This window comes from Chelonia mydas, chromosome 20 (assembly GCF_015237465.2).
Source record: "Chelonia mydas isolate rCheMyd1 chromosome 20, rCheMyd1.pri.v2, whole genome shotgun sequence".
Lineage (NCBI taxonomy): Eukaryota > Metazoa > Chordata > Testudines > Cheloniidae > Chelonia > Chelonia mydas.
In genome coordinates this window covers 7037658-7065387 of record NC_051260.2, presented here as the reverse complement: position 1 = coordinate 7065387, position 27730 = coordinate 7037658, and the positions used below count along the sequence as shown (strand labels likewise).

Here is a 27730-nt window from a genome sequence, read left to right as displayed (position 1 = left end):
CAGTGACTATCAGGAAAAGGCTTGCCAATGGTCTGTGTATGCAACATCTTTAATCTCTTGCTGCCCTGAGAATCAGACCAATGTATTGTTACCAAGATCTTTGGTGCCAGGGATTTTAGCAGTTACGAAGTGCTATTTATAGCAAAACTTAGCTGCCGCTCCAGGCAAATGTCTCAGCTACTCTCAGCCAGCCAGCCAGGCAGACAATCATGTTTGATACCTCGGTTTTCCCTTTGCATGTACAAATGTATCAAAGTATATTGGTACAAGGGATCGGAGGCAGAAATGGATGTGATTCTTACTGCAGCCTCCCAACCCTCCACTCGCTGTGGAAGAGAGAATCTTTAAAAAAGCACCACCCGCATTCGGTCTTTGGTAAGAAGCATGTGATATCTTCCCAGAACCTGAGACCCAGAGATGGAGCTGGTGGTTCTCATTTTACAAATCTTTAACGATTGCTCAATATGCAGACATTTCATGGACAGCTCAATTACAATTAGAGGTAATTGTTGGTTTTTTTCCAGATTCAGAAGTTTATTTAGACTTTAAGACCAAGAACTCTGGGTTTATTCAAAATGATAGCGGGTCTATATCAGACTTAAACATTTTATATCACAAGCATAGATAATAACACTTAAGTCAGCAGTTCCTATCCTTTGCTGATCTTGGTATTGTTCGAATAATCCTGTGACAGCATTTGGCAATCAGTTTTATACTGTGAATGAGACTATTGTGACCTTATTAAAATTTAGGAGGAAGGAAAAATGGTTTTCAACGGAGGTGTAATTTCCCCCCCTCAAAGTAGGTCTCTAAATCAGTGCACTATACAAAGAGTGGCCTGATTTCTAGACATAAACTGACTTGGTGCTTAAAAACTGTAAAACTACGTACCCTAATTCTCATGCAGTACTGGAGTTTTGACAGATGAAGCCAGTGGATTTCACAACAAAAAATCCTCTCCTTTCTAGGGAGTATTTAAAATGGTAAGTACTCCCTACAGGTAGGGATAAAAAATGCTGAAGATATTTACTGGCTCCCAATTAGTAAAAGGACCAAGTCTCTGTTGCAAAAGAAACCATACTGCTTTAGTGCTGCACTTAAAAACCAAACAGCTGTCAGAATCTAATCATCATGTTTTTATTTTGCAAATCCTGCTTTTCATTCTAAAAATTCAAAAAGATGATTATGCACCTCAAGTGTTTCTTGGGGAATGTACAGCTTTCTGCAGTCTTCAACCTAAAAAATTATGTAGAAAGCAGAACTAAGCAAATCTACAGAACAAGACAGTTAAGCACAATACTGCTCCCATAACAGAACAGTTGGGTCCCTCCCCTTGAACAAAAACAAAGCCAGCCGAATTTCTGGCAATGCGCATTCAGGTACTGCATTCGAATAAGACAGGAAAAAAATCAAAATCATGGATTATACAATTGTGCAGGACAAGTCACCTTCACACAAACATTCACAGAGTTATTCTTGCTGCAGCTCCACTTCTACAGGTGGTGCCTCCTCTTCCACCTTTGCATCACTGGTTCCAGACTCTGTTACTTCACTCGGTTTCTCCTCTTCCTTTTCAACCTGCTGTACCTCAGCTTCACCTCCTGCAGAAGCCACTGTCTCAGCTGTATTTTCTTGAGGAGGGGATGGTTCTTCTGTTACAACCACTGCTGCCTCTGCTGCTTCTTCCATTCCAGCCTCTGCCCCAACCTCAGCTTCTTCCTGTGGTGGCTGCTGCTCTGCCTCATTTTTAGGCAACTCCTCACTTTCAGGCAATTCCTCAGAGGCTTTTTCTATTTCTTCTCCTTCTGCTTTAGTGGTTTCAGGGGCTTCTGTAGCTTCACCTGCATCCCCAGTACCTTCCTCTTTTGTCTCTGCAGTAGCACTTTCATTCGCCCCTTCACCACCACCATCACCTCCTTCCAAGGCTTCAGTTTCATCAACATCCTGGTCAACAATTTCATCTGTAAATGGATCATCGCCCTGACAAAGAGAGGGGGAAAGGACAGCAGTCATTTGCCTGTAGTATGGTTTACGTTTCTCCTAGAGGAAACCTCAGACATGAAATTCAGAGGTTTGCAACCGAGATCAATTGGAAACGACAGATCCTCAATTTCAGGAAAGAACTGTGAAAATTGATCAGGTCCAGCCCCAAAGCTCCTATAAAAATTGTGCACTCTAAACTTGTATCATGAAAAGCACCCCAGGAAAGTGTTTGTCAAAGCCCCACATCAATAGGCAATGTTACTTATTGTTGGGAAAGCCTCTACCTTGCAGGAATGGAAATTGTATGTGACTCTCCTGTACTGCAACCTGCTCAGGGTGCAGTCACCCACGGGCTGGGGGAGGGAGGGTATACTCTTATAAACTGTGTGTGCTGCAACAGCTAGGCAAACGAGGGGTGTCCAATCTCAAGTGGGAGGAACTCCTCTTCTAGAAAGCAGTTATATCAATTTTTTCACCTTCTGTCCAGTCCCACTTGAGCATACAACCCAGTGGTAGAGAAATCTCTCCCACTGGGAGAGGTCCAGGCAGATCAACAACTGAAGTAACAGTTTTCATACCATCCTATCTTTGGGAGCCAAGAAATCCAGGTATTTTTTGAAGTGTTCGTATAACTAATGGTTTCAAGTGAAAACTGTCTTGGTAGTCTCAGGAATTGGTTCCTGCTCTCTCCATCCCACACTAAGTGATAACTAATTAGGTTTTGTTATTTCAGTAGGAGTTATTCACTTTTTTCATAGGAGGTCAAGGCCCTAAGGGTTTTGGCCTCTTTCAGCCTGAATAAGGCTGAGATCAGAGCTCACTTCTACTCCTGTTGGGACAGGGGACCTATTTTTTATTATTTGGCTTAGACTGGGTTTCAGAGTTATCTGAAGGAGAATATTGTACAGCCAGCAGATGGACCCCCTGCATGGTTTGTTCTGGATTATGGAATGGTGGCTCCTAAACTTTCCTTCCCTTCCTCACAGATCACCTTGGTATGCAGGCAACCTGCAACAGATGAAGTGTGAATGAGGAAGATAACATGCCAGTGGCAGAAATCTTGCCCGGAATCTAATCAAGTGTGACTAAGAGCTTTTGAACTCTTATGTCCTGGTTGTGATGGAGGCAAGGAGAGAGTTCTCCTGCTCCACCAGTATCCGTGAAATCCTGCCCAGTGGAACTGTGCTGGGTGACAGACAGCCTAGTAAAATTGGGCCATCTTTGCCTAGCAACAGCCAAGTGTTTCTTTTGAGGAGTTTTCTACTTCACGGACCAGAATGATCAGATTCAGACCAGTCTGGCTGCCTCCACAAGAGCAGATCCATGCAGGTGGAGGACAAACATAATGTCATCTTCTCTGGCTGGATTTCAGCCAGCCAAACTTATCTATTGAGATTCTGGAGGAACTCCAGGCTATACCCTGCGATCTGGACCCACGTCCACAATCGCCAGTAAAATCTACAGGGAAATATGGAGTCCACTATTGGTGGAGACTGCCTCGGCCTCTCTTTGTAAGGGCAAGGTGCCAGCATCCCTCAGAGGAGGAATCATTAGGCCCACGTTCAAGAAACCATCTCTTGACGCTGACAGTCTTGGCAATTATCACCCTGTCTCCAGCCTTCCTTGGGGAAGGTTGCTGAGAAGGTTTTGGCGAGGCAGCTCTGGCATTACCTGGAATCCTCAGATTTCCTTCACCCCTTTCAGTCTGGTTTTGCACCTGGGTATGGTACGGAGACCGTGCTGGGATCGGTCGAAGATCTCCTCCTGCTGATGGACAAAGGTCAGGTGCCCATGCTGATTCTTTTAGATCTGCCGGCAGCCTTTGATACCGTTGATCATGAGGTGTTGTTGATGTGCCTGCGGACCCTGGCAGGGGTAGACGGAGTTGCACTTGAGTGGTTCCGTTCTTTCCTCTGAGAGATCCCAGAGGGTAGCACTGGGCAATTGCTCATCTGCCCCGAGGGCTCTCTCGTGTGGGGTACCGCAGGGTTTATTGTCACCCCTCCTGTTCAACGTGTATGAGAGGCCGCTAGGGGAGACAGCCTCGCTATCTGGGCTGCAGTGCCATCAATGTGCTGATAACTCTCAGCTCAAAGTCTCTTTCACTGGACCCAGAGGGTGGAGTCTCAGTTTTGCTAGTGTCTAGCAGAGACTGGGGCTTGGATGAGAGCTAGTTGGCAGAGGCTCAATCCAGATAAGACCAAAGTGATGCCGGTGGAACAGGGGAAACAGTTGCTCCCCCCATTTGAGGGGGTTTGCCTGCCCTGTTAGCCAAGTTTGCAAATCAGGGGTCCTGTTGGATCCTTGGCTGCTCCTGGATTCCCAGGTAGCAGCAGCAGCCAAAAGTGCTTCTTTTCATCTTCGCATGGCAAGGAGGTTGCGACCTTTCCTCTCAGATGTGGACCTCGCCAGTTACCCATGCCCATGTCACCGCCAGATTGCATTACTGCAATGTGCTCTACATGGGCAGACCCTTGAAGGCAACTTGGAAATGTCAGCGCAGGACGCAACTGCCTGCGTACTCAGCGGTGCTTCCGCATGGAGCATATTACACCCATACTCTGAAGGCTGCACTGGCTTCCAGCTTCTTTCTGGATGCAATTCAAAGTGCTGATTTGACCTAAGAATTCTACCTGTTGTGGCCCTGACTTTGTCCTCACACTCCATCCTGACAGTAAGGATCGGCTAGGGTGCTCTCACTGATACTCCCCTGCTTTGATCTCGAGGGACACGGATAGGGCCTAGAGGGAATGTGTTTCGACTCTGGCATTTGATGCCCCTGTTGGTCTGTCAGAGTTTGTTGACCTGCTGGGAAAGTTTCAGAGCCTAACTGTTCATGCAGGGTGAAATTCACCCCAGGCAGGTAGCCAGGATGAGGCCTAGGCACCACTTCAGTCCAATTTACGCCCTACGGGACTTAGATGGTGCCTATGCCTTGTGCCTCCTTTTGGCACCAGGGTGAATGCCGGAGGGCTGACTTTAGGGCACTGAAGTTTCTTTTGATATTTTGTTCCTTTAATATGTTTTGGTTTGGGTGATTTCATAACTAATCTACATGTGCCTGGGGGTTGCAATAGGTACAATATGTAAGTTTTTAAAAAATACATGAAAAGTGATAAACTGCCTAAAAAGAAAATAAAGACACCAGACCCAAGGCTCAGCCTATGCATAAAGAAAGCGGAGTGGTATCTATGCTTCTCCCCATTGTATATAGAAGCGAGTTTTGTGACCAACATGCAGCACACACAGTGATACTCAACTCTGTGCTCTGTACCAGTTCACTGTTCAGGACCAAGTCGGCGTGTATCCCCACTGCTCTGTGGAAAAGCAAGACTAACTGGCAACTTTCTTACTCACTCACCTTGAGATACTTTTCCAGCATTTTTACAATGTGCTTGTTATTTAGGACACTCTTGGCAACATGGAGACTAGTCTTCTTGAACTGCTCGGCTGCCATCTGAAAAGGAAACCGGACACTGGGGTTACTCTGTGGGTCAAGTCAAGGAAGAGCTTAACAGAGACCAGTCACAAGATGTTAGTTTCCTGCTCAGCTATGCTGTCAAGGGGAAATTCCAGATTCCAGCCATGTTCTGCAGTGGCTGCTCTGCATAGGGTGCATGTTTTAGCCTTGGGGAAGGGCATGCCCAATTGGGCAATACAAGCCTGAATGAAACTCCATTTAAGGACCCTAACTGTAGTTTTCAGAATAGCAGTCGTGTTAGTCTGTATTCGCAAAAAGAAAAATTTGTTAGTCTCTAAGGTGCCACAAGTACTCCTTTTCTTTTTCCTAACTGCAGTGGTCACCAAAATGCAAGACTGCTGGGCGAGGAAGGAGAAATGTAGCAATCCCTGGTTAAAGAAGCAGATTCTTAGGTCTTTTCACTACCAAAGTAAGTTTATTTCGGGAAACAAGACAGCTAAACAATTTCTGCTATGCTGTGCATGCATTTACATCCAAATACCATCAAGTAATGGATGACTTTATGCCTTGACTTTTAAATTCTGACTGAAACTGCTCCCAAATTGAGGTGATCCCAAATCAGACGTGAGCATATCCCTCAAATGCCTTAGAGTAAAATCAGATGCAATGAAGTTTTAGGACTTCAAAATGAATACTATTCGGCAACAGATTAAGCTGTCTGCACAAATATCAGTGTGTGATCTCTAGCAGACTGGCTAGCACCAAATGAGCAGGTGCACCATACTTAGGCTGGGTAGGATTTGATTTTAAACTGACAGATGTCAGTAAACACTGATTTCAGCTGACACAAGGAAACTGATGAAAACAACAGTCAGTGGGACTGCATCCACCCCGCCCCTTGCCCTGTAGAGACTGTCACCAGCCCTGCAGCAGCGTATAGTCCCCTCTGCAGCCCTGCTTCTTCACTCCTGTGACAGCAGGGCTGCAGAGGGCTCCCTGCATGGCCTCAGGGACAGTGACCCCTCGTCCCTGCAGGTGCAACGTACAGGGAAAGCTGTGATCCTGGTGGAATGAGTGGAGACCCCCCCCACAGCTAGGGCTACGAGAACAACAACAACAAACCCCGACACAGGGAAGGCCACCCGCTGCTGAATGGCTCCTGCCAGGAATGGAAAGTCACAGAATACGTGATTGCCATGGCTATATTGTAGCTTTACTCATCATGCATTGCTCCATTTTGAACTGAGATGAAGGCCTGTGGGAAGATATATTGTAAAGCTCCAAGCCCCACTGTGGCTAATGCTGGTTTAGATGCTCCTCTAGCATTATGACTTCTGTTAAAATTATTATTGTGCCTGCCTCAAGTGTTCTGACAAGGGAGGTTTTTGAATTTTTAATTAAGCAGCACTATAAAATAGTGCAACCTCAAAGAGAACACTTGGTGTGTAATTTATACAGCACTCCTGAGTCAGAGCAGTTTAAATCCCAAAAGAACAGGAAGGAAAAGCCAGAGCCACACAGAAATTACCCGGGGGGGGGGGAGAAGAGAGAGAGAAAAAAAAAGAATGATGTCCTCTAAACTGTGTTATGCAGGTCAGACTAGACTATCACAATCCTGCCTTCTGGCCTTAAAATGTAGGAATCCCATCCAAAATCTAATTCCTGGCCCAATAAAAGATCTGCCCTTAAGGGTCTGTCTCCCTATGTATCCCAGTCAGCATATGGAAACTTCAGCTCCTAACAATGATTACATGGTTCTCGAATTCATTGACATACTGTGGGATGGCAGATTACAAAAGGCAAGACCAGATCTCACTTTCTTTGTAACCACTTCTATTCATCTCTCTCTCACTCCCAACATGTACTACAACCCCTTGCAGCTCAGCTGCTAATACCTACCTACCTACCAGCCAATACCTGCAGGAGAACAAAATCCATATGGCCAGTTCCTTCATCTTCCCACAACCACTAGTGACCACAAAGTTACTGGTTGGATTTGCATTCCATCAGGTTGGGAACAATAAGCCAGAAGATAAGAAGGGTTTCTAGCAGGTGGAAAGCAAGTTAGCATTCCTCCATGCAAGAGCCCTCAGCAGTCAGGAGCCCTCAGCAGTCAGAAACCCTCAGCCCCTTACTTGTCCATTCAGCCAGTTCTCAGAGTTAAAGATGAAGTTACTTTAAATTATCTAATGAGTAGTTGGCCAGAAATGAGTATGCTTGCTTACCCTGCGGTTCCTGTTGTGGTCTGCTGACCTCAGGTGTCTTTGGAGGAGGTGGTTCTGTGCAGGAATTAACATGTCACAAGCCATACAGTGAGCTGCCTCGATCTTCTTGAAAAAGTGTTCCTGGCCGATACCTGGGGTGATACGGACAGGTTAGCCAACATTCAGAGTACCTGTTACCTTGAAAAACGTTCTGCGAGTCCCATCAACACCCTCTCACCACTCCCATAAATAAAGATCACAAAACTCCCTCTGGGATGTAACGGGCAGTAATTTGACACCAGTATCTCATCTCCTTTCAATTCTGCCTTGCTTTCTGAGAACCATCCATGCATGTCATTCTAAGGATTTGAGACGCCACTTGTCTCACCAGTCTAGATTCTTACACATGCCCCACTCCTGTTGTATCAGAGCACATCACAAATATCACCACTTATCCTAATGCCAGACTAGCACAAAAATCATTGACTTTCACTAAGCAGAGCAGGGAATGGAACCTAGATTTCCTGAGTCCCAGGGAAGTGCCTTCACCACAAGGCCAGCCTACCTCAAAGTGGCTTCAATGAGACTCTTGCAAAGTCTCAAAGACAGGACAGCACAAATGATTTCCTACATTTTGGAATATTTCACTCCTCCTTTACCCTTTTTCAGAGGCCAACAGCAAAAACCTGTTAGCTGGCTTACTGTCGGCCAATGCACAACTTAATTCAAGTGTAACCACTTATCACAGGACCCAAGCTCACAACATTAGTACAAATGCCTTTTCACTAACTGGCTGCGTCTGAGGAGACCCTGCACTGTAGGAAAACATGCTGGGAATTGTGTGCTAAGCAAGACCTTGTAGATTCTGTGGCAATGTGCTATTGTAGAAATGGGGGCAAGAACAAATCAGGAAAAAAACAGCCCTACAGTTTTTAATGAAGTTAAATAGTAAAATGAACACGGGATCTGCTGTGTTCAACTGAATATTTACAAAGCCAATAAAACCCTTCACTTTTGAACATTTTCCCATCTCCCACTGCCACACATCTTCACTGGCCACAGAATTCAGCATCAGTAATACTGCAGCAGATTCTCATTAAACCATGCAGAGAATCTGCAGTCTCTCCCCACCTGATAGTGTGGCCTCTTATTTTTGTAAAATCTGCCGTGGCACCCATGTGTTCTGTGACATAGCATCTAGAAGCAAGGCTAAGCTACAACTGCCTACAAAAATGAATAGAGCACAGAGTGACTCAGCTGTTTAAAAATGGCACTTGTCCACTTTCTTTCTAACGTTCAAGATGCAGCCATCTTTAGCAGGCCTCCCAGTCACTGGGGTAAAATGGTAAGATTAAACTGGACACTGAAGCTGAGGGTGGGTGGCAAGTTTAATTTCTGCCTTATCCCAGCCCTCTCAGATAAGAAGTTTGGCCCGAGAAAAGAAAAGCAAATGTGGCTCCTTTTTCCATCCCTCATCCAGCAGCATCCACACTGTTGGCCTTTTCCTTCAGCACTTGCCATTCCAGGGTTACTGGATTTCCACTGACCATCTAAGCCACACCATTTCAGAGTAATACAACTGTTTTCTGCTTGGGGAGTCGGATAGTTTGTGGCATCTTGGGCCTAATTCAGAGCTGACTGAGCAGGCAATACTTAATTGTAAAATCCGTAGGGCAGGGACTGTCTTTTTGTTCTGTGTTTGTACAGCACCTAGCGCAAAGTGATCCTGGTCCATTCCTGGTGCTCCTACGTGCCACAGCAAAACAAAGTCTCCACGGATACACAGACTTCACTTACCCTTGAAAGGGTCTGGTTTCTGCTTTGTACCCTCCTTCTCAGTCAGCTCCTGACGACGCTTTTCAATTTTCTTATTCCTGTTCACAATATACTCCTGGGGGGGGGTGGGGGGCAGGGAGGGAGGAAAGAGAATGAAACTCTCCACCACTTGTACAAGCCAATGGCATCAATAAGCAGCACAATCTATAGCATGCCACTCAGAAGGGACATGAGAGCTCTGTAAGAAAACCCATGGGGAGGGGAAGAGAGCACAACTAAATAAGTAAGAGACTTGCCAAACACTTCCCCCGCCCCCACCCTGCCTATACCTTCAGGAGCTCAGACAGATCTACTCAGTCAGAGCCACACTCCATATATCTCAGCATGCTACAGTAGTCAGTAGTGCCATGACAGTGGCAACTGTCTCTTTAAACCATTCATGTGACCTCTGTGTTCCTGAAAGATGCCTATTGACAGCCTGGAGACTTAAACACCCAGCTGCAGAAGCACAAGCTGCCTGACACCTCACCCGAAAGACATGCTTTTAGAGCTGAGGGGAGGGGAAGGTCAGTCTCTATGGCTTAATTCATTTCTTGGCTTCTCTGCTGAGCCAGCCAACTTGAGGCTTAAACAGTGCCAACAGAGTTATTTGTGCGACACGCATTAGGAACTAGATAACCCTAACCCCACATTTCACATGAAGAGTTATCAACTGATGGCTCTTTACTGATTCATGAATGCTGGCATGAGCCGGAAGGGAGCCAGTGGGCTCTGTATCCCATTACCAAGCTCTGGGCAATGCAATCAGTAGGTGTGACAGACAGTAACAGAATTCCTCAATTACCCTGTGCCTTCTCCTACGCCATTCTAGGAATTTTAAGTAAGGGTTAAAAAAGGCTGAGCCGTCCACATACCTGCAGGAATTCAACGGTTTTATCAGGGAGTTTGGTGCCAATGTATCGCAGGGTATCTTTGTGAAACTTGCTTTGCAGATGTTTCTGGATTTCTTCATCTTCAAAGCTGCGGAACTTACACACAGAGCAGGCGAACTGGATTCTGAAGAAAGTAACGTGTGGTACAATAATCTATGTATACAGTGAAACTTTTCACAAGAGTAAGCTCCAGCATCCTGACAAAATTCCAATTTGAGGAATTTTCTGCTTACCAAACTTTCCTCTCCAGTTTCAGTTGATGCAGTACTATTACATTCCTGTCAGAAATTGTGTAATTTTGTTTTGTAGCATGTATGTGCATGTTGAAAGAATACAGGTGTATTTTATGGGTCAGAGTTAAGCCTAATGTTGGGAATATACAAAATGAATTTTCATTTGACAATACTATTGTTAATTTGTACATAGGTACTGAATGGGTAAGTTATCTTAATTGGTCATTTAGTCTTTAGAATGCTTACTTTTTAAAATGGCAATGCTTTGTATTTAGCATAACAGTTATAAAGAATTACTTCTACAACTGTAACTATTAGGCAATACCTCCATTCCGCTTTCTTTACTGTGAGTTACAAAGCACAAAGAGAAGAGTATTCTAGATTGACTGGAATTGAAATGCTGATTCCACTGTACCGACTTCAAATGGGAACTTATATCTGTGTTGTGTGAACAGGAGAGAGTTCAGATCTCCTGCAGGGATCCAAAGAGAATTCTTTTGTGCCAGGTGGATTAGGGATGATGAGTCACAGGACTGCCCTTGGGAGACTGATTTATTGATTGCTTCCTCTATAGTCACTTACCTGTCCATAGCACGATCGCGCATTCTATCTCTTCTCCTCTGTTTCTCCCTCTTCTTTTTCACCTCATCATCATCATCATCACCGCCATCTCCAGACGCTACAGAGAATCACATTTAAAGTTTCTATATCACACCTAATGTCAACATTTTTTGTTGGCAGAAATCTAATTCTTTGGGTTTTATTAGGATGTGAGCTACTGTGCTTCCCTCCCATGCTAGGCTTCAAGAAATCCCTGTCCTTCCTGATCTCTGACAGCTCCTCTGTCTGATCTGTTTTTTCAGGCCACTTTTCTATCGTGTGTTTGTTTCTGGACAGCCACTCAGCTTCCAGCCTAAATATTCTTAGAATTAAGAGTTCTCAGTTCGAGTAATACCAATTGTAACAGACCCCATTCCTGACTCTTGGAGCCCATCACTTAACTTCAGAAGTTGCTGGGTTCAGTGAAGACACAGCAACCACCAATGGAACCAGCTCTTACTGCTGACAGTGAAGGCCCTCCCTTGGGGTAGCTGCATTGGGTGACACACATTTACCCAACTTCCCCCGGATGACTAGTGTCTGTCCCTCCCTCATAGCCTTCGTTTCCTTGGGTGGTCGAGTGCCGGTAACGCACATTCTCAGTGACTCATTTACCTGAGAACTGAAGCACAGACTCCATTTTGTATCACACTATTATATTTGGTATTTTCCTTTCACTTTTTTCACCTTCTATTTTTCAGGATGCTAGAAAAGCACCCCAGAGGGTTCAAAACACCTCACATGCCATTCCAGAATGTTTGTCACAGATAAACATGACTGCTGTCTGGCTTCTCAGAGGAGCTTTGAAGCCCCTGCAGTTCTACTTCTCCAAAATCCTTAGTGAGAAAAGGAATAATATTTATAGCTAAATTTACATCATTGGGGCTTTAAGGCCTCTGGAAGCAGGACAACTAAGTGTGAGCCAGGGAGGGAGAAATGGACAGAACCTCAGTCCCACTCTCCAACTGAATTAGATATCCAGGTCTTTTTATCTTCACTGTACAGCCTGCTGTCTTCAAACTGCACAGTTCTAGGGCTTTTCCAATGCACAGCCATGTATTCTGCGAGGTCTCCAAATGCGTGGGAGAACACAGGATTTGAAGGGAGCAACTAGCCAGAACCCAATAGAGAGAGCAACCCTACCCCCACTGCCTGTACTGTGGTAACACCTAAGATAGGGGACCCTCTGTGGGTCAGGATCTGGTTATCAAAGAGGAAGGTTGGATAAACATCTGAACATCAAACTATATCCCAATGTCAGCCATGAGAATGTCCTATGTGTGGCTAGAGCAGAGCACTAATTCCCCATACAGAAAACGTGTGGTTCCCCCCCAATAATCATGTGCTGCATAGCAGCTAACATGCAAAACCATCTTGTTCCAAGTTTCTGCTTTGCTTCAGCATTTAAAAAGCCACAAACACGGCTTTCTACATTCCCACAACTATGCAGATCACAATTTCAAACAAGCAGTGGCTTGTGAATCTCTAAAAGACTCATATATGTCCTGAAAGCGTAAGAGAAGGGGAGTCTAGAATTGACTAACTTAGGTCTGCCAAGTGTAGAATTAAGACAACAGGCCATAAGTGAAAATTGTGACAAGTATGCTATTAGCTAAAATTCTTTCCACAAATACAGACAAGGGGTGTAATTTTCAGAATTGCTCAGCACTGGCATAACTGCTTTCACTGAATTCAATGGTAAAACTCCTATTGAGTTAGGCCAACGCTGAGCACTTTTCAAAATCCCAGCCAAGAGCAATAAATGGGGCAGTCTCAATGTTTAGTCTCTGCCTTCCTATTTTTGTGGTTTTGCTATCTAAGGATTTACCCCTCAAACTGATCGCACAGATTAGCCAGCTCTGTGTTATAAGTCCCTTCAGTGACATTACCCTCAATCTGGAATTAACGAATATGCTTTATGACTTGATGTCAGTCAGACTCAAGTCCCTCTTCGCAATCAGCAAGTGAAAAAGAGACATCTTCCCCTTAGGGTGTAGGCCCAACAACCTGCCAGATATGCATAGCACAAATACAAGGAACATATGGATGCAAGGGGAGACGGTTCTGGCTACAAGAGACCCAATAAGACACCTCCATCTATAAATTCTAAGATAAAACTCTTTACATAACAGGCCCCTTCCCCCACGATAGCAGACAGCCCAGATGTGGCTGCGCCCTTTCTGTTCTCTGTTCAACTCAAAGGAATTCAGTTAAAAAGGAATGACAAGAGTGGTTTACACAAGAGATAATAAGGCTTTCAAACTAATCCTTGATCTAATATGCTTCCACCTGCTCTGGACAGAGATATATTTAATTTAGAGTGTCACTGTTAAACCACCACCCAAGAAGTGTCCATTATTAGAAAAAATCCTGCTTTATCCATTTACTGGACCACTGGTGTTTTGTTTTTCCATCTTAGTTTGTAAGCGTGGACAGGCACTGTGACTGGCTTTTCAGTACAGCAGTGAGCACAGTGTCAGAGCTCTGATATGTCACAGGTAAGGGGCATTATTCCACCAGGCTGCAAAAGACTACACTAAAGCAGCAGCTCAGGCACCTGGACCTGTGTGTGTTGTACTTGACATTACATAACACACTCCTAAGTTTTATAAGCCTTTGATTGAATGCTGAACTCAAGATAGCTCCAAGTGTAAAGAGGGAAAACACGCCAATAGGGTACGTTAAGTCCACAGGAATCATGTGAAGTGGAGAAATCACCCTACCTTTCTTCTCCCAATCTTCACCACAACCCTCATTCTCCTTTAAAACAAAAACAAAGAAAGCCATCAACATCAGCTACTACTTTAAAAATCCACATAAACTGTATCTGCAGTAATCTGTCAGTGACTGACAGAGTATACAGTGTAGAGTCATTTTTAGATCAAACCATCATATTTAACTAAAATTTGCAAAATTGTTTTTGCTAAGGCTATTTCAAAATATGACAGTGAGATCCTATTTTGCCAGTCTTAACATCTTATATGTTGCTAAAAAAAATGAGTCATAGCCATGGACAAAATTTGGTGTTTGTACAGTGCCTAGCACAATGGGGCTCCATCCTTAGTTAGCCCTTAGGCACTACTGTAATAAACGTAATTAATAAGGAGTTTAACCCCACTATCCCAATTACTAGATCATACTCCCTCCAAAATCATGGAACAATAATGGAGCATTGTGCAGGTTTAGAAAGCAGAGTTCAGACTACCCCAACATTAGGGGCAGTCATACGTATCCCATATTGCAGTAGGAGGGAACTTTTGGGTACTCAGCATTTTTGAGAAAAAGATGTCTAAGTAAATTTAGAAGGCTACCTTTAGGCTATTTTTGAAAATTCTGGCCCTGGTGTGTGGGAGCGAAGTAAAGGACACTAGCTACAATAGTCTCAAATCTTCACTCTCAGGTGAGGCTAATCTAATAAAGGTAGCTCAGGAAGAATCTAGCAGACACGTTCAGAACATTCACATTCATTCTATAGAGGCTCTAGAAAGTTACTTACACCTTTGTCTCCTTCATCTCCAGATTTGTCCTCTCCTTCACCATCATCTGCCAGATACACAAGACAGGTCATTTAACTAGGGTGGGGAAAGCCTGTCCTCCCGCTCTTGCTGCAAGTTACAAGACACCAGCGCTATATAGTTGCCTATTTACTCACAGAGCACTGGTTCATAACCACCAATACAAAACTCAACTTGCTGACTATTCTCTCTCCTGTCTGGTAGTCCCTGCTACAAGTTCTGTCCCTACCTTAATGATGAATTTAGAGCACCAACTTCTCTGATGAGTCCGCAGATCACTGAGGAAAGCCTGAATGCTAGGAGGCACCTAACAGTGTACCACAGTAACAGTGACAGACTATAGCCTCAGATTAAGGACCACTGAGTTTTAAGATCTAACAGACAATATCTATAGTGCTGGCTGCCAGCCAGTGAAGAGAGGAAGCACGTAATCAGTGATGTTAGCTGCGAGCCTTTCTAGTCAAAAAACAGGACTGTACCGTTCTCGGTGTCGTCTCCTTCACTGTCAGTCTTTGCCTGTTTGCTGTCTGGCTCATCTCCGCTTTGGGATTGTTTCCGCTTGCGCCCTCCTTCACTATCTGATCGACCCCCTGAGCGGTTGCGGAAACTCCTCCTCTTGGGCTAGAAACACAAACTAGGTGAAGTATCTTATGGACCATCTTTTCAGCATCAACCAAGAAGCTCCAGCTCTTCTAACCCTTCTGCAGCTTAAATGAAATGAGCTCCTAAAAGCAGGTGTGACCCTGTAACCTTCTGTCCAGATCAGCGGTTCTCAAACTTTACCAACCCATGGACCCGCATTTTGACTTAAAAATTTTCAGGAACCTCCAAGCCCCACCCCCCAACTCAGTCCTTTCCCCACCCCTTCTCCGAGGCCCCACCCTCACTCACTCCATTCCCCCTCCCTCTGTCACTTGCTCTCCCTCACCCTCACTCACTTTCACCAGGCTGGGGCAGGGGGTTGGGTTGTAGGAGAGGGTGAGGGCTCTGGGAGGGAGTTTGGGTGCAGAGCCAAACCCTCTGCCCCAGCCCAGAGCTTGTGAAGTGGGAGGGGGTGACCAGTGTGGGTTCTGGCCGGGCAGTGCTTACCTCAGTCGGCTCCAGAAAGCAACTGTCACATCCTTCTGGCAGCAGCTCCTACGCCAGGTGTGGGGTGGGATGGGTGTGTGTGTCAAGGGGTTTCCCACGCACTGCTCCTACCCGCAGGCACCACCCCCTCAACTCCCATTGGCCACAGTTCCCAGCCAATGGGAGCAGCGAAGTCAGCGCTCAGTGCGGAGGCAGCACACGGAGACCCCCTGCTTCCCAAGGGCCACTGGGACGTGCCAGCCACTTCCGGGAGTGGCGTGGAGCCAAGGAAGGTAGGTAGGAAGCCTGCCTTAGCTCCACTGCACCACCGGACTTTTAGCGTGCAGGAGGCACTGGGAGGGAGGGGGGAGGAGTTGATCAGCGGGGCCTGTGGACCCCCATTTGAGAAACGCTGATTTAGATTAGCTGTACTTAATGCAGTAAATCCTTTTATAAACTGAGCAGATGAGCTGTGCCAAGGTTATCCAAAATACTGTACACGGTTCCCGGCCTCCCAAATAGTTAAGTTTTTCTAAAGAAAAAGTCTGCTCAGAACTATATTTTTTGTACAGAGAAACAGCACACCAGCCTGTTGACTCTGAAAAGTGACTGTGAAATCTGGCAATCATCAAAGGAAAACATATCCTTTTAACAGGAAGAGCATACTTCACAGCTAATCCCATTGCCCCTGAATTAACAATGCACTGCCTGTCTTTTAAGGGTAACTACATGAGTAAAAGCAAAGGGTTTATATCAAGAACAAGTGGTTTGACGGCTCTTACCATAAGAACGTTCAGATGCCACGGCACTGTACTCACTCTGTTTCGTTGCCTGCCGACTCCATATGGCATGTTACCATACCTTCCCATTCCTGGCATTCCCATCATGCCATAGTCATAGTCACCATAGTCTCCGTAGTCACCATAGTCACCATAGTCGCCATAATCTCCATAATCCCCGTAATCACCATAGTCCCCATAATCGCAATAGTCAGGGACAAGGGCTTGGGAGAAGAGGGAAGGGAGCCTGTTAGGGCAGGGACCACCCATGCTCCGCCCACCCATATAGTTCAACTCATTCCAGCGTGCAGACAGTCGCTCAGTACTTGAAGATGGCATGAAGCGGTCGGTGCGGTTGAAAGCATTTAGACGCCCCCGATTTTGAATCCGATTCTGGCCCCTCCCTCTAATGAGACCATAGCTGTTTCCTCTGTTGCTGGACTGATTCCTGCGGCTGTCAAACTGGCTTCCAAAGGAATCATTCCGATCAGTTCCAACTTCGCCATAATCGTAGCCAGCTCTGTACAGATCACGGTCGTTCATTGAAGACCTTGAGTCATAAGACTCAAAAGACTCAAACCTGAAAGAGCTGCACAGCAAGCAAGGAATCGAATCAGTAGCTAATAAAGCACAGAGCCATGCTCTGCCAAACATAAAAGCCACAGAGAAATTTACATCCAGATTTAATTTGGGTTAAAACTAGAATCAGGACACAAAGAATTAAGATGTAAAGAATGAACATAATACTGTGGTCCCTGCTGAGTGACACCTTTGCACAGGAACTTACTCACCTTGTCCTTAGTCTTAGGGTGACTTGAGAATTGAACCAAAAATTGTAAGTCTGCTGCACAAATATGTCTAATCAGAAACATGACTGAAAAAGAGTCTCACTTAATTTTTATCCTCTCTGAGTGGGTACCTGCTGATCTGTCAATCAAAAAACTGATGGGTTTATCCACCTTAATCCCACACTGAGGTACAGCCAAGAGATCCCCTTCCTCACTGCCAGCTAGCTCCCTGGCTGGCACATTAGGAGAACTACAAGCATACAGGAAGCGTGGCACAGTACACAGCTGCAGAAATAGGAAATAACTGGAGAATTAATTAGATACAGAGGGACAAAAGAGCTAAAATCCCTGCCTGAAGTAGAAGCCCTGAGGAGAAATGAGAAATACCTCTGCTTTGCAGGGTAGAGGCAGTACACAGGGGTTCCAACGTACTTGCAATATTCCTAACATAGCAGCATGGGCAATAATAAGGAATCCAAAAGAGAAAACTTTTGGTTTTACCTCTGGGTGTGGAATTAAAGCAGATAAATCCATCAGCATCTTGGCTGACGAAGTAGCAGGTACCAATGCCACAGAAAAGTTATGTATTTCATTTCTTCCTTCCTACAGCTGATGTCAGGATGCATATTACTGTCTGAACAACAGAGCAAGCATCTGGTACTTTTCTTCATACTGACTGGTCTAGCAATACAAACTATTTAGATTACAAGGCATTATTAGAAAAGGTAAGAAAAATACAGTTGCAGATTAAACATCTCACTTCAGCGTCTCATCATTAATAAAAGTAAGTTTTGGTACAACTAAGGATGAACAGAGAAACCAGCTCTGAAAATACATTGTTATGCTGAATAGGGGTTGATAACATAATTTGGGACTGAGAGATCAAGGCTGCATTTTGTACTAACGTGTCTGTTTAAGAGGAATTAATATTGGACCATTCCCTCTGCTGTAAAATGTTTCAAATTTAATTTGAAGTTACAGTGATTTAAGATTTAAAAATCTCTGTGAAAAGAAAGAAGTGATAAGTCACCTTTCCTGGTCTTCCATTCCTTCCCCGCCTCCACCACTGCCTTCCTTTGACAGCATATCCAGACGCTGGTTTATTTTGGCTATGATGGAGTCAGAGTTCTCATTTGCCACAGTTTCCGTACTATAAGCTGCAACTGGCATACTGGTGTTGACATCAGCAGTCATGGTCATGTCGGTAGTTTTGGGAGTCTCCCAGGTATTAGTGGTTGCAGCTGCAGCTGCAGCTGCAGCTGCAGCATAATTGTATGAGGCAGCTGTAGTAGAGCCGGTGGTTTGGGTGCCGTAATAGTCATAGCCTTCGTAGCCTTGCAGAAAAGGAAAGTAAAATTGCATACACTGTCAAAGAAATGTAGGCTCATGGAAGGAGTTTAGATTCTCATGAACTCACTCTACTAGTCAAGGTTGCATCTGATCTTTACTATTTGATGAAAACTTTTAAACTAGAACAACTATGGTCAGGTTTTCCATGAAGGAAAATTCAGATTTCCTAAAGCTACAGAAATCAGATATAGAAAAATATCTGTTGCAACCAGCCAATTATCATGAACCAATGTAGGATTATTCCAGTGCTTGGTCCAGCTTGGTTTTAACTGATATGAGAGAGATCCTGTACTACCATAAAGATGTGTTGTTATAATAATGTTCAGTATCTACGGCATAATACATTGCCAGCATGCACTACCCATGTAGTATGGCTCCATGAAGCTATGCTAAAATTTGAGAGACCTGTGTTGCTGGGCTTGTAACCATGTATGCAAGAATAAATACGATATTAACATACATTTAATAGACTGACCAGAAAATCTGAAGTGATGAGTCATATTCTAGCTCTGACAACAACATAAGCCGCCTTATGGCAAGATAATATAATGGTGAGGGGGGAAAGCACTTCACTACATCTATGTTCATGCCACTATTGGATACTGCTTATGCAAATCCAGAGATTTGGAAAGTGCTTGACAGTACAGTAACTCCTCACTTAACGTTGTAGTTACATTCCTGAAAAATGCAACTTTAAGCGGAATAATGTTAAGCGAATCCAATTTCCCCGTAAGAATTAATGTAAATAGGGGGGATTAGGTTCCAGTGAAATTTTTTTCACCAGACAAAAAAACCTATAGTGACAAAGTTCCTCCTCTGCCTAGGTGGGTCCTGCGCTTATAGGCAGATTTGCTTGCCTCAGAGATTCATGGAAACCCTCAGTTTGGCCACTTTTGCTAGTGGCTCAGACCTGCCATCCACTCAGCTAACCTCATCACTGACCAGCATGGGAGAAACAGAACAATCCCCGCAATCTCTGTGTCCCACCTAGTGGGTCGAGGACAGGCCAGATCCCTTTCCAATTTAGACCTTCCCTTCTGGTGTTTCTCACAGACCAGGTCAACTCCTCCTGTGTCCGATCAGGAGTTGGGGGAATGGAGGGAACCTGGGCCCACTCTCTACACCGGGTTCCAGCCCAGGGCCCTGTGGATAGCAGCTGTCTACAGTGTCCCCTGTATCAGCTGCATGACAGCTAAAACTCCCTGGGCTACTTCCCCATGGCCTTCCCCCAGCACCTTCTTTATCCTCACGGCAGGATCTTCCTCCCAAAGCCTGATCATGCTTGAACTCTTCACTCCTCCAGCAGCACACCTTCTCACTCCCTGTGCCCCGTTACTAACTGATGGGAGGTCCTTTTTAAACCAGGTCTCCTGATCAGCTTGCCTGCCATAATTGAGTCTAGAAAGTTCTTAATTGGCTCCATGTGTCTTGATTAGCTTGCCTGTCTTAATTGGTTCTAGCAGGTTCCTGATTGCTCTAGGGCAGCCCCTGCTCTGGTCACCCAGGGAACAGAAAACTGTTCATCCAGTAGCCAGTATATTTGTCTTCTACCAGACTCCTGTACCCCACTGGTCTGGGTCTGTCACAATATGTATTTTATATATTATATACACACACACACACTATAAGTTTTAAACAAACAATTTAATACTGTACACAGCAATGATGATTGTGAAGCTTGGTTGAGGTGGTGTATTCAGAGAGTGGGATATTTCTTAGGGAATGCCTTACTGTTAAATGATGAACTAGCATTCGGCTGAGCCCTCAAGGGTTAACGCATTAATGTTAATGTAGCCTCACATTCTACAAGGCAGCACAAATGGAGGGAGGGGAGACAGCACGGCAGACAGAGACAGACACACACACAACCCTGTGTGTGTGAGAGAAAGATGTGCATTGCCCCTTTAAGTACGCTGACCCCACTCTAAGTACACTGCCTTTTTAAGTATATCAGCAAGTTGAGTCAGCAGCTGCAGCCAGCAAGCTCTCTCAGTCCTGAGCCCTGTCCTCGTCCCCACCCTGCTCTATATGGAGAAGGGGTAAGCAGCGGGCAGGAGCAGGGTGGAGGGAGACACCCTGACATTAGCCCCCTTCTTCCCCCCTCTCTCCCGCACAGCAAGCAGGGAGCGCACAGCAAGCAGGAGGCTCCCGGGAGCAGCTCCAAGGCAGAGGGCAGGAGCAGCACCTGACAGTGGGGGGAGGGACAGCTGAACTGCCTGGCAATTGACAGCCTGCTGGGCGGCTGCCGCACAGGGAACTTAAAGGAGCGGGGAGCTGATAGGGGAGCTGCCAGTCCACCCTGGTTCCAAGCCCCCACCAGCTAGCTGCAATGGGCTGCTCTTCCTGCAAGCAGTGGACAAAGCAGGCGGCTGCCAAACAACGTTATAAAGAAGCACTGCGCAACTTTAAACAAGCATGTTCCCTAACTGATCAGCAATGTAACAACATTAACCAGGACGACTTTAAGTGAGGAGTTACTGTACAGAGAATTCTTGTAACAGCACTACACATACACAACCTGCCAGTGTGCTACAAGCAGTGCACTGACTCATCAAGCCAGGGCTGTACTGGTTCTGAAGAGAAAATGCATTTCTGAGCCATGTACTAAAAGGCAAGCTTCCTCTCAGAGCTCCTCCACTGCTACTTCTAATCTCCAATACCCTCTGCTATGCCAGTCCTAGGGCTCTAGTTAAGTGGCTGCCAAATCGTGGTCAAGAACCCTCCTCAAAACACCCTCCATTCTATTAACCCCACAATAAACTTGACAACCTTAGGCCACTGGTGCACCGACGCCATTGCCTATCCTGAGGACCAATACTGTCTCATTTCCTTGTACTTCCCCATCTGTCTTATCCATCTGTCGTCTCGTCTTATACTCAGACTGTAAACTCTTTGGGGCCGACACCATCTTTTTGTTCTATACTTGTTCAGCACCTAGCATAATAGTCTATAACTAGGGCTCCTAGGAACCATGATAACACAAATAAGAGAAACTCATTTTTCCCTATTGACTTGACCAGAGGTCTATTGTCCTCTGTGCTACACAATACCCAATTTTTTAAAGTGAAGACTAGAGAAAAAGAAGACTAAAAGTAATAATAATTAGTTCTTCCCAAATTAAGGCACAAAACCCAGCTTTACAAATACTTCAAACCAAGGCAAATTACACGCCAGAGTGAAAAGCTAAATTCTAAACCCAACGCAACGATTTACTATGCAAACACAGACAAACCCTTTAGCAGTACCAGTAGGCAGGTACAGCTCTGTATACTGCACACAATCGAGGTGTCATTTAATGTCAAGAGCATAATCCTAGCTTTTGAGGGGAAAGGTTTGGTACCCAGGCTCATCATTATTCTGGCTTGAAGCCCAGCATAGTACAGAATGACGAAGCAAGGTACAAATAAGGGAGCTGGAGAATAAACCTAGGTATTGCAGTCAACTCAATAAGTTGAACAGAGTATAGAGGACTTAACACAAAAATAATATATTTATAACACATACCTTGCCAATTTGCTGCGTTTGCTGCATATGTACCTATGGGATGAAAAGACAAATGCATTATTTCAACATTAGAAGAATCACCCAATGATATTCAGTTTATAAAAGGCTACGTGAATGTCACTCAATTTAATGCCAGCAAAAAATATTATCCTTTCACATAAGCAGAAAAGAAAAGGCTCGCAGAAGTACTGTCTTATGAAAATGTAACAAGTAATGGAGAATTAAATGGAAAACTGTATTATGTGGGAAATATTTCTGATTTATTTCAAGAGAAAGCCAGAGATACAGAAATACTGTACCAGAACCTCAGGGTCCAATACACTCAGACTATCCAGTCACAAAAACAAATATTATATTCTTATATGCATCCGATGAAGTGAGCTGTAGCTCACGAAAGCTCATGCTCAAATAAATTGGTTAGTCTCTAAGGTGCCACAAGTACTTCTTTTCTTTTTGCGAATACAGACTAACACGGCTGTTACTCTAAAACCTGTCATCTTCCCAGTTTATGGTTCAAAAAGAAAATCTTTGTTGTATTTCTATAAATATTGAAATATTACTTAGCGCTATTATCTTTAGCCCATGTTCATCATCAGCAGACCCAAGATTATTAGCTGACTCCAGTTCTATTAACATTAGCTCAAGATAGGAAAACCCACAAAGAGGAACTGAAAAGTGCAGGACTGCTTCACAACCACAAATCAGTTCTCAAGTTTCTCAGCAGAGGTCACAGGGCATAAGCAACTGCAGAAATTAGATTCCAGTTTCATTCAACAAACGCTTATTGGCAAAACCATAGTGAAAAAGCTTCCAAGTCAACGTTTAATAAGATCGAAACACTCTTGGAAACGTAGAGAAGGGGTATAAAGAGATCAAGTAGTAGGACCTGATCCAGCAAACACTTGGGCACATGTTTAACTTTACTACCGTAAGTCGCCCACTGAATAAAGTTAAAAATGTGCCCAAGTGTTTGCTGAATCAGTGCCTAGGTCTGGAAAGCAACCTTCCAATATAAGAGCCCAGGAAAATGATGGGGAGATGGAAGGACAGACAAACACCACCACAGCACAGAAGTGAGTATTCCTTGAAAAGCTGGACTAAACATTTACAAAAAAAACTTACCCAGTGTGATTATAGAGGGTAAAAGCTATCAGCCAAAAAATGAGGAATGCTACACTTTCTGTTACAGAACATTAGAAAGGAAAAGGCATAAAACAAATTTTTAAAAAAATGCAATTCCCTATGTCAGCTTGAAATATAACTGTGAAACTTACCTTGAGCATTGGTGGCAGCAGTGCTCCAAGTGCCATAACCTGTAGAAATAAACAAACATACTAAGCTACTTTAAGGACATGCTACTCTTTCCCCAGGGTCTTGTGGAATGAAGGCTACCCTAGGAACTAGCATTAGTGGCTAGCATGGTTTTTGTTTCTTTCTTGACTGGTTTGAGGGATGGAGCTGAGTTTATTTTTGTTTGCATGAGTATTTTTACCATTTGGCATCTGGAGCCCTGGGTCCCTGCTTTTAAAAAACAAATTGCTAAACACAAAGATAAATAAATAATCTCCAAGTGAAAGCAGAAACATTGAGAAATTTAAGAGAATCCACATTTTATAGGAAAATTATTTTCAAAATAAGCACGTTTTTTGCAGTTATAAACCTACCTAAGCCAAGACAGTGAACCTGCAACTATTCTGATTTTCAAGTCAGTCAAGTAAGTCTCTTACGAAAAACTGAGTGACTGGACTACTACCCAAATTCAAGAACTGTTAGCCAGAATACTCCAAATGCACTGGAGCGATCTTGTGTATTACCCGAGTGCACATGGTGTTACCCTGGTGGAGAAGAGATAGGAAGTGAAGGACTGGTTTTATTTCTCAATTTCTTTTTGGCTACCAATCCCATTATTAATTGAAAAGAAGTCAATGTAATTTTCACCGTGGTAATCAAATAATTCATTTCTCTCTTTCCTCAATTCTGGACTCCACCCCTTTTCCAAAACATGTAGGGTGGGATTTTAAGGCCCAGTATGCTGCTTCAGCAGCAAACAGGGCCATAAACAGCACAGAGCTGACTGGATGAGGATTCCCTTTGCCCTCTTTCCCTCTGGGCTATAAATTCTGCTTCACCTTGTAGAGACTCTTGCCCCTAATTTAGTTTCACCCTCTAAGTGAGGAGAATTTAGTCTTGAAATTTAATTTATATATTTTTAAAAAAAAAGGATTCTGTACACTTACTGAATTCTCTATTCCAAAATTCCATTTAGAACAGGAATCCTGAGAATTTAGAAGAGAGCATGCTGGATATTTCCCTACCATAATAAAAGTTAACTTGGCAACTTAATCTGCATTTTCATAAGAACAAATCAAAGCCGATATTACTGAACAAAGAAGAAACCCTCAGAGAGTCTAAAATGTATCCCCCAAGAGGAGTTCAGCAAGGATTACTCTCATACAACACTTACAATAGGAGCATGTAAGAAAGTACATCGCTAAAGGCTACTGTAGTGCTCATGACAGCAAATGGTTAAAAGTCATAGATAAAAAATGTTTCAAACATGGTCCTCACTTTACAAAGTCTACAAGTTTTGATGTTTACTTTTCAACATTTAGGCTGTTCACATTCTGCATTTCTCTCAGGATGAACATTTATTACTTTCACTTCTGTTCAGCAATTTCACTTTCCAGTTTTTACATATTAGAATTAGGCTGCTCTGTTTGGGCTACACAGGGGACACTGCAGAGAAGATTTAAATCAGGGGTTGGCAACCTTTCAGAAGTGGTGTGCCAAGTCTTCATTTATTCACTCTAATTTAAGGTTTCACGTGCCAGTAATACATTTTAACATTTTTAGGTCTCTTTCTATAAGTCTATAATATATAAACTAAACTATCATTGTATGTAAAGTAAATAAGGTTTTTAAAATGTTAAGAAGCTTCATTTAAAATTAAATTAAAATACCCCCCGGACCGGTGGCCAGGACCCAGGCAGTGAGAGTGCCACTGAAAATCAGCTCGCGGGCGGCCTTTGGCCCACGTGCCAGACGTTGCCTACCCCTGATTTAAACCCAGTCAAAAACATACAAGTGCATTTTTTTAAGTTAATGATAAAGCCTCAAACCTATAAACGCCATGTGTACACAGACACCTACAACCACAGAGCCCTAGTTTTGAAGTCCATCACTTGAGTGAACAGAAAATAATCCTTTTATAAATATGAAAAAAATAAAAAGGGAAGCAGAGAAGAGCAAATATTTGTATTACAATGAAACTTGAGAGCCCAAATCAGATCAGGTCCCACTGTCCTAGGTACTGTCCCTATCCAGACTGTAAGACAAAGAGTGGGAGGGGAAACAGAGCCAGAGGAGAAAGTGACTTGCCCTTGCTCACAGCAGGTCAACAGCAGAGCCAAGAAAAGACCTCAAGTCTGGAGTCCCATTGCCCTAGTCACTGGATCACAATACCGTAACACACAAAATAAGCCCATTTGTGAAAAATCCCCAGCATAGGTTTTTTAAATACAAATTATGTCAAACTACATCTTACTTAGCAGTATATACAAAATGTGGAAGACCACAAAAGGCCTATGTAGCGCTACAATATACCTTACAGCCATCCTCAGTTTTGATACAGAGTTACAGTCTGCACAGGCTACTTGGCCTAGCACGACATCTATTTTGGTCCATGGCCAGACTGCTCTGTATGCTGGAACCTGGAGTATTCACACACTGCACCTCAATGTCTTGACAAGTTGTTAATGCAAACCCCAGCCAGGCATTCCTTATAGACATATCATTATTAATCTAGTGTTCTTGTTACATGACAGGAGAAATCTGGATTAGATAAAGCCATTATAAAAATGGATTTTCTAACCTGTTTTAAACCCAAGTTAAGAGGGCAAGGATTAACAGTTCGGCATCAGCTTTGTTTGGAAGCATTTGTCTAGGGGAGTCAGGAGATCAAGCACTAACACATTTATTAATGACTTAGTAAGAAGGAGCAGAGAACAAATTGGTAAAAGCTGTGATAAATACAAAACTGAGACTAACCAGAGAGGAGAGCAGAAATTCAACACAAGATGGAAAGTTCAGAGAGACAGGCTAAGTTTAACAAAACAAATGCAAACTCCATTTGGGAAGCGAGAACCAAAAGACACAAATATAGAATGCAAACACACCCGCTCAAGAATGGTGCTGCAAAAAGAGCTTGGGGCAAAGTCAAGGCTCAAAAATGCCCTTCTTGGTGGCGAGTCAAATTGGTGCAGTGACGGGAGCCTTGCCATATGGATTTACGCTTTTGGTACTCTTCTCCCTGAAGCACGGTGCTGAGTGCCTGTCACAGGAGTGTCTCCCCACTCCACTCCAATATTAAATCACAAAATGTAATGAAAATCTGTTTTTCTAAGTGGGGATGAAAAACAGGTCTAATGGAACACTAGTTATAGCCTCAGCTGTGGAAAAATACTCTCTCCCCATAGTAAAAATAATGAATAAAACCTGCATTTACCTATCTTACTAAAAGATAAATATGCCTATTTTACAGAAGGACAAACAACTTTCCAAGGGTCAGAAGTCAGAAATAAGTCACCAGGTGTTGAGGCTCCCACTGGAACACGGCTGCTACTCTGAAACCTTTATTTAGCTTGTTATTTATCTTAAAGAGACGATTAGGGGGTGACTTGATTACATTGTGTAAGCATCCACATGGGGAAGAAATATTGAATAATGGACTCTAGCAGACAAAGGTATAACACGATCCAATGGCTAGAAGTTGAAATTAGACAAATTCAGATTACTCCTTATTTCCAAATTTTTGACAGTGAGGGTGATTAATCATTGGGACAATTTACAAAGGGTTGTGGTGGATTCTCCATCACTGACTATTTCTAAATCCATTCTGAATGTTTCTCTAAAAGATCTGCTCTAGGAATAATTTTGGGGAAGTTCTGTGGCCTGTGTTATGCAGGAGGAAATGGTACCTTCTTAGAATCTACGAATCTGTGACAAAGCAACTTCTAACATTCAGCCTCCTGGGTCCATACAAGACAGATATGCTGGAACTGTAAATCATATTCATCACTGGCTTTGGTTTTATGATTGAAACAATCTGCTAACTGAACTGCAATCAGCTTTTGTTGCATTATTTGCCATCTACCAGGGGAAATGGTTTCCACCAAGGACTTTGGAGACATTAAAAGAAAGCAATACATGTTTTGGTCAGAGCAGCATTCTGAACTGTCCCATAGTCAGCGGCATTTCAATTCAGGTACAGTAGACAATTGTACTGAAAATTATCTTTTGATTAATCCTTCTATGTACAAATTATTTTCCTCACCAAAATTATTATTCCTCACCAAATTATTTTCCTCACCACACTGATGATTAAGAGAAACCAAAGGATGACAACACACACAAGGATTAGAAAATAGTTATGTGAAGTTCAAGGACCTTAATATGTACAGTTGTAATCCTTTGTTCAAAGTCTGTGACAGAATATAACTGCACAAAAATATTTAGAAGATAATTCAAGATGGGGGAGTTACATGCATGGCTTAAAAAGAAACAATTTAGAATTAAAAT

At 43.7% G+C, this 27730-nt stretch overlaps 1 protein-coding gene across 5 annotated transcripts in view; it reads right to left on the bottom strand.

Annotated features, from left to right (window-relative positions):
- Window positions 1–513: 513 nt before the first annotated feature.
- Window positions 514–27730, bottom strand: part of AKAP8 (A-kinase anchoring protein 8) — a 47388-nt gene continuing 20171 nt past the window's right edge. Inside the window, exons 2-15 of one of the 5 annotated variants that reach the window (XR_005223096.2) lie at window positions 23428–23466; window positions 22154–22186; window positions 18330–18633; window positions 16515–17100; window positions 15144–15285; window positions 14646–14692; window positions 13873–13909; window positions 11132–11228; window positions 10299–10440; window positions 9406–9499; window positions 7630–7760; window positions 5345–5440; window positions 3655–3849; window positions 1756–1980 (exon numbers count right to left, since the gene is read on the bottom strand). Coding sequence is in view for 4 of the 5 variants with exons in the window: in XM_037883914.2 (XP_037739842.1) it covers window positions 1471–1980; window positions 5345–5440; window positions 7630–7760; window positions 9406–9499; window positions 10299–10440; window positions 11132–11228; window positions 13873–13909; window positions 14646–14692; window positions 15144–15285; window positions 16515–17100; window positions 18330–18633; window positions 22154–22186; window positions 23428–23466 (2258 nt within the window). In the remaining variant the exon portion in view is untranslated. Of the gene's footprint in view, window positions 1981–3654; window positions 3850–5344; window positions 5441–7629; window positions 7761–9405; window positions 9500–10298; window positions 10441–11131; window positions 11229–13872; window positions 13910–14645; window positions 14693–15143; window positions 15286–16514; window positions 17101–18329; window positions 18634–22153; window positions 22187–23427; window positions 23467–27730 lie in introns of all 5 variants that reach the window. The other 4 variants (XM_037883914.2, XM_037883915.2, XM_007065914.4 and 1 more) reach the window with 4 other exon arrangements.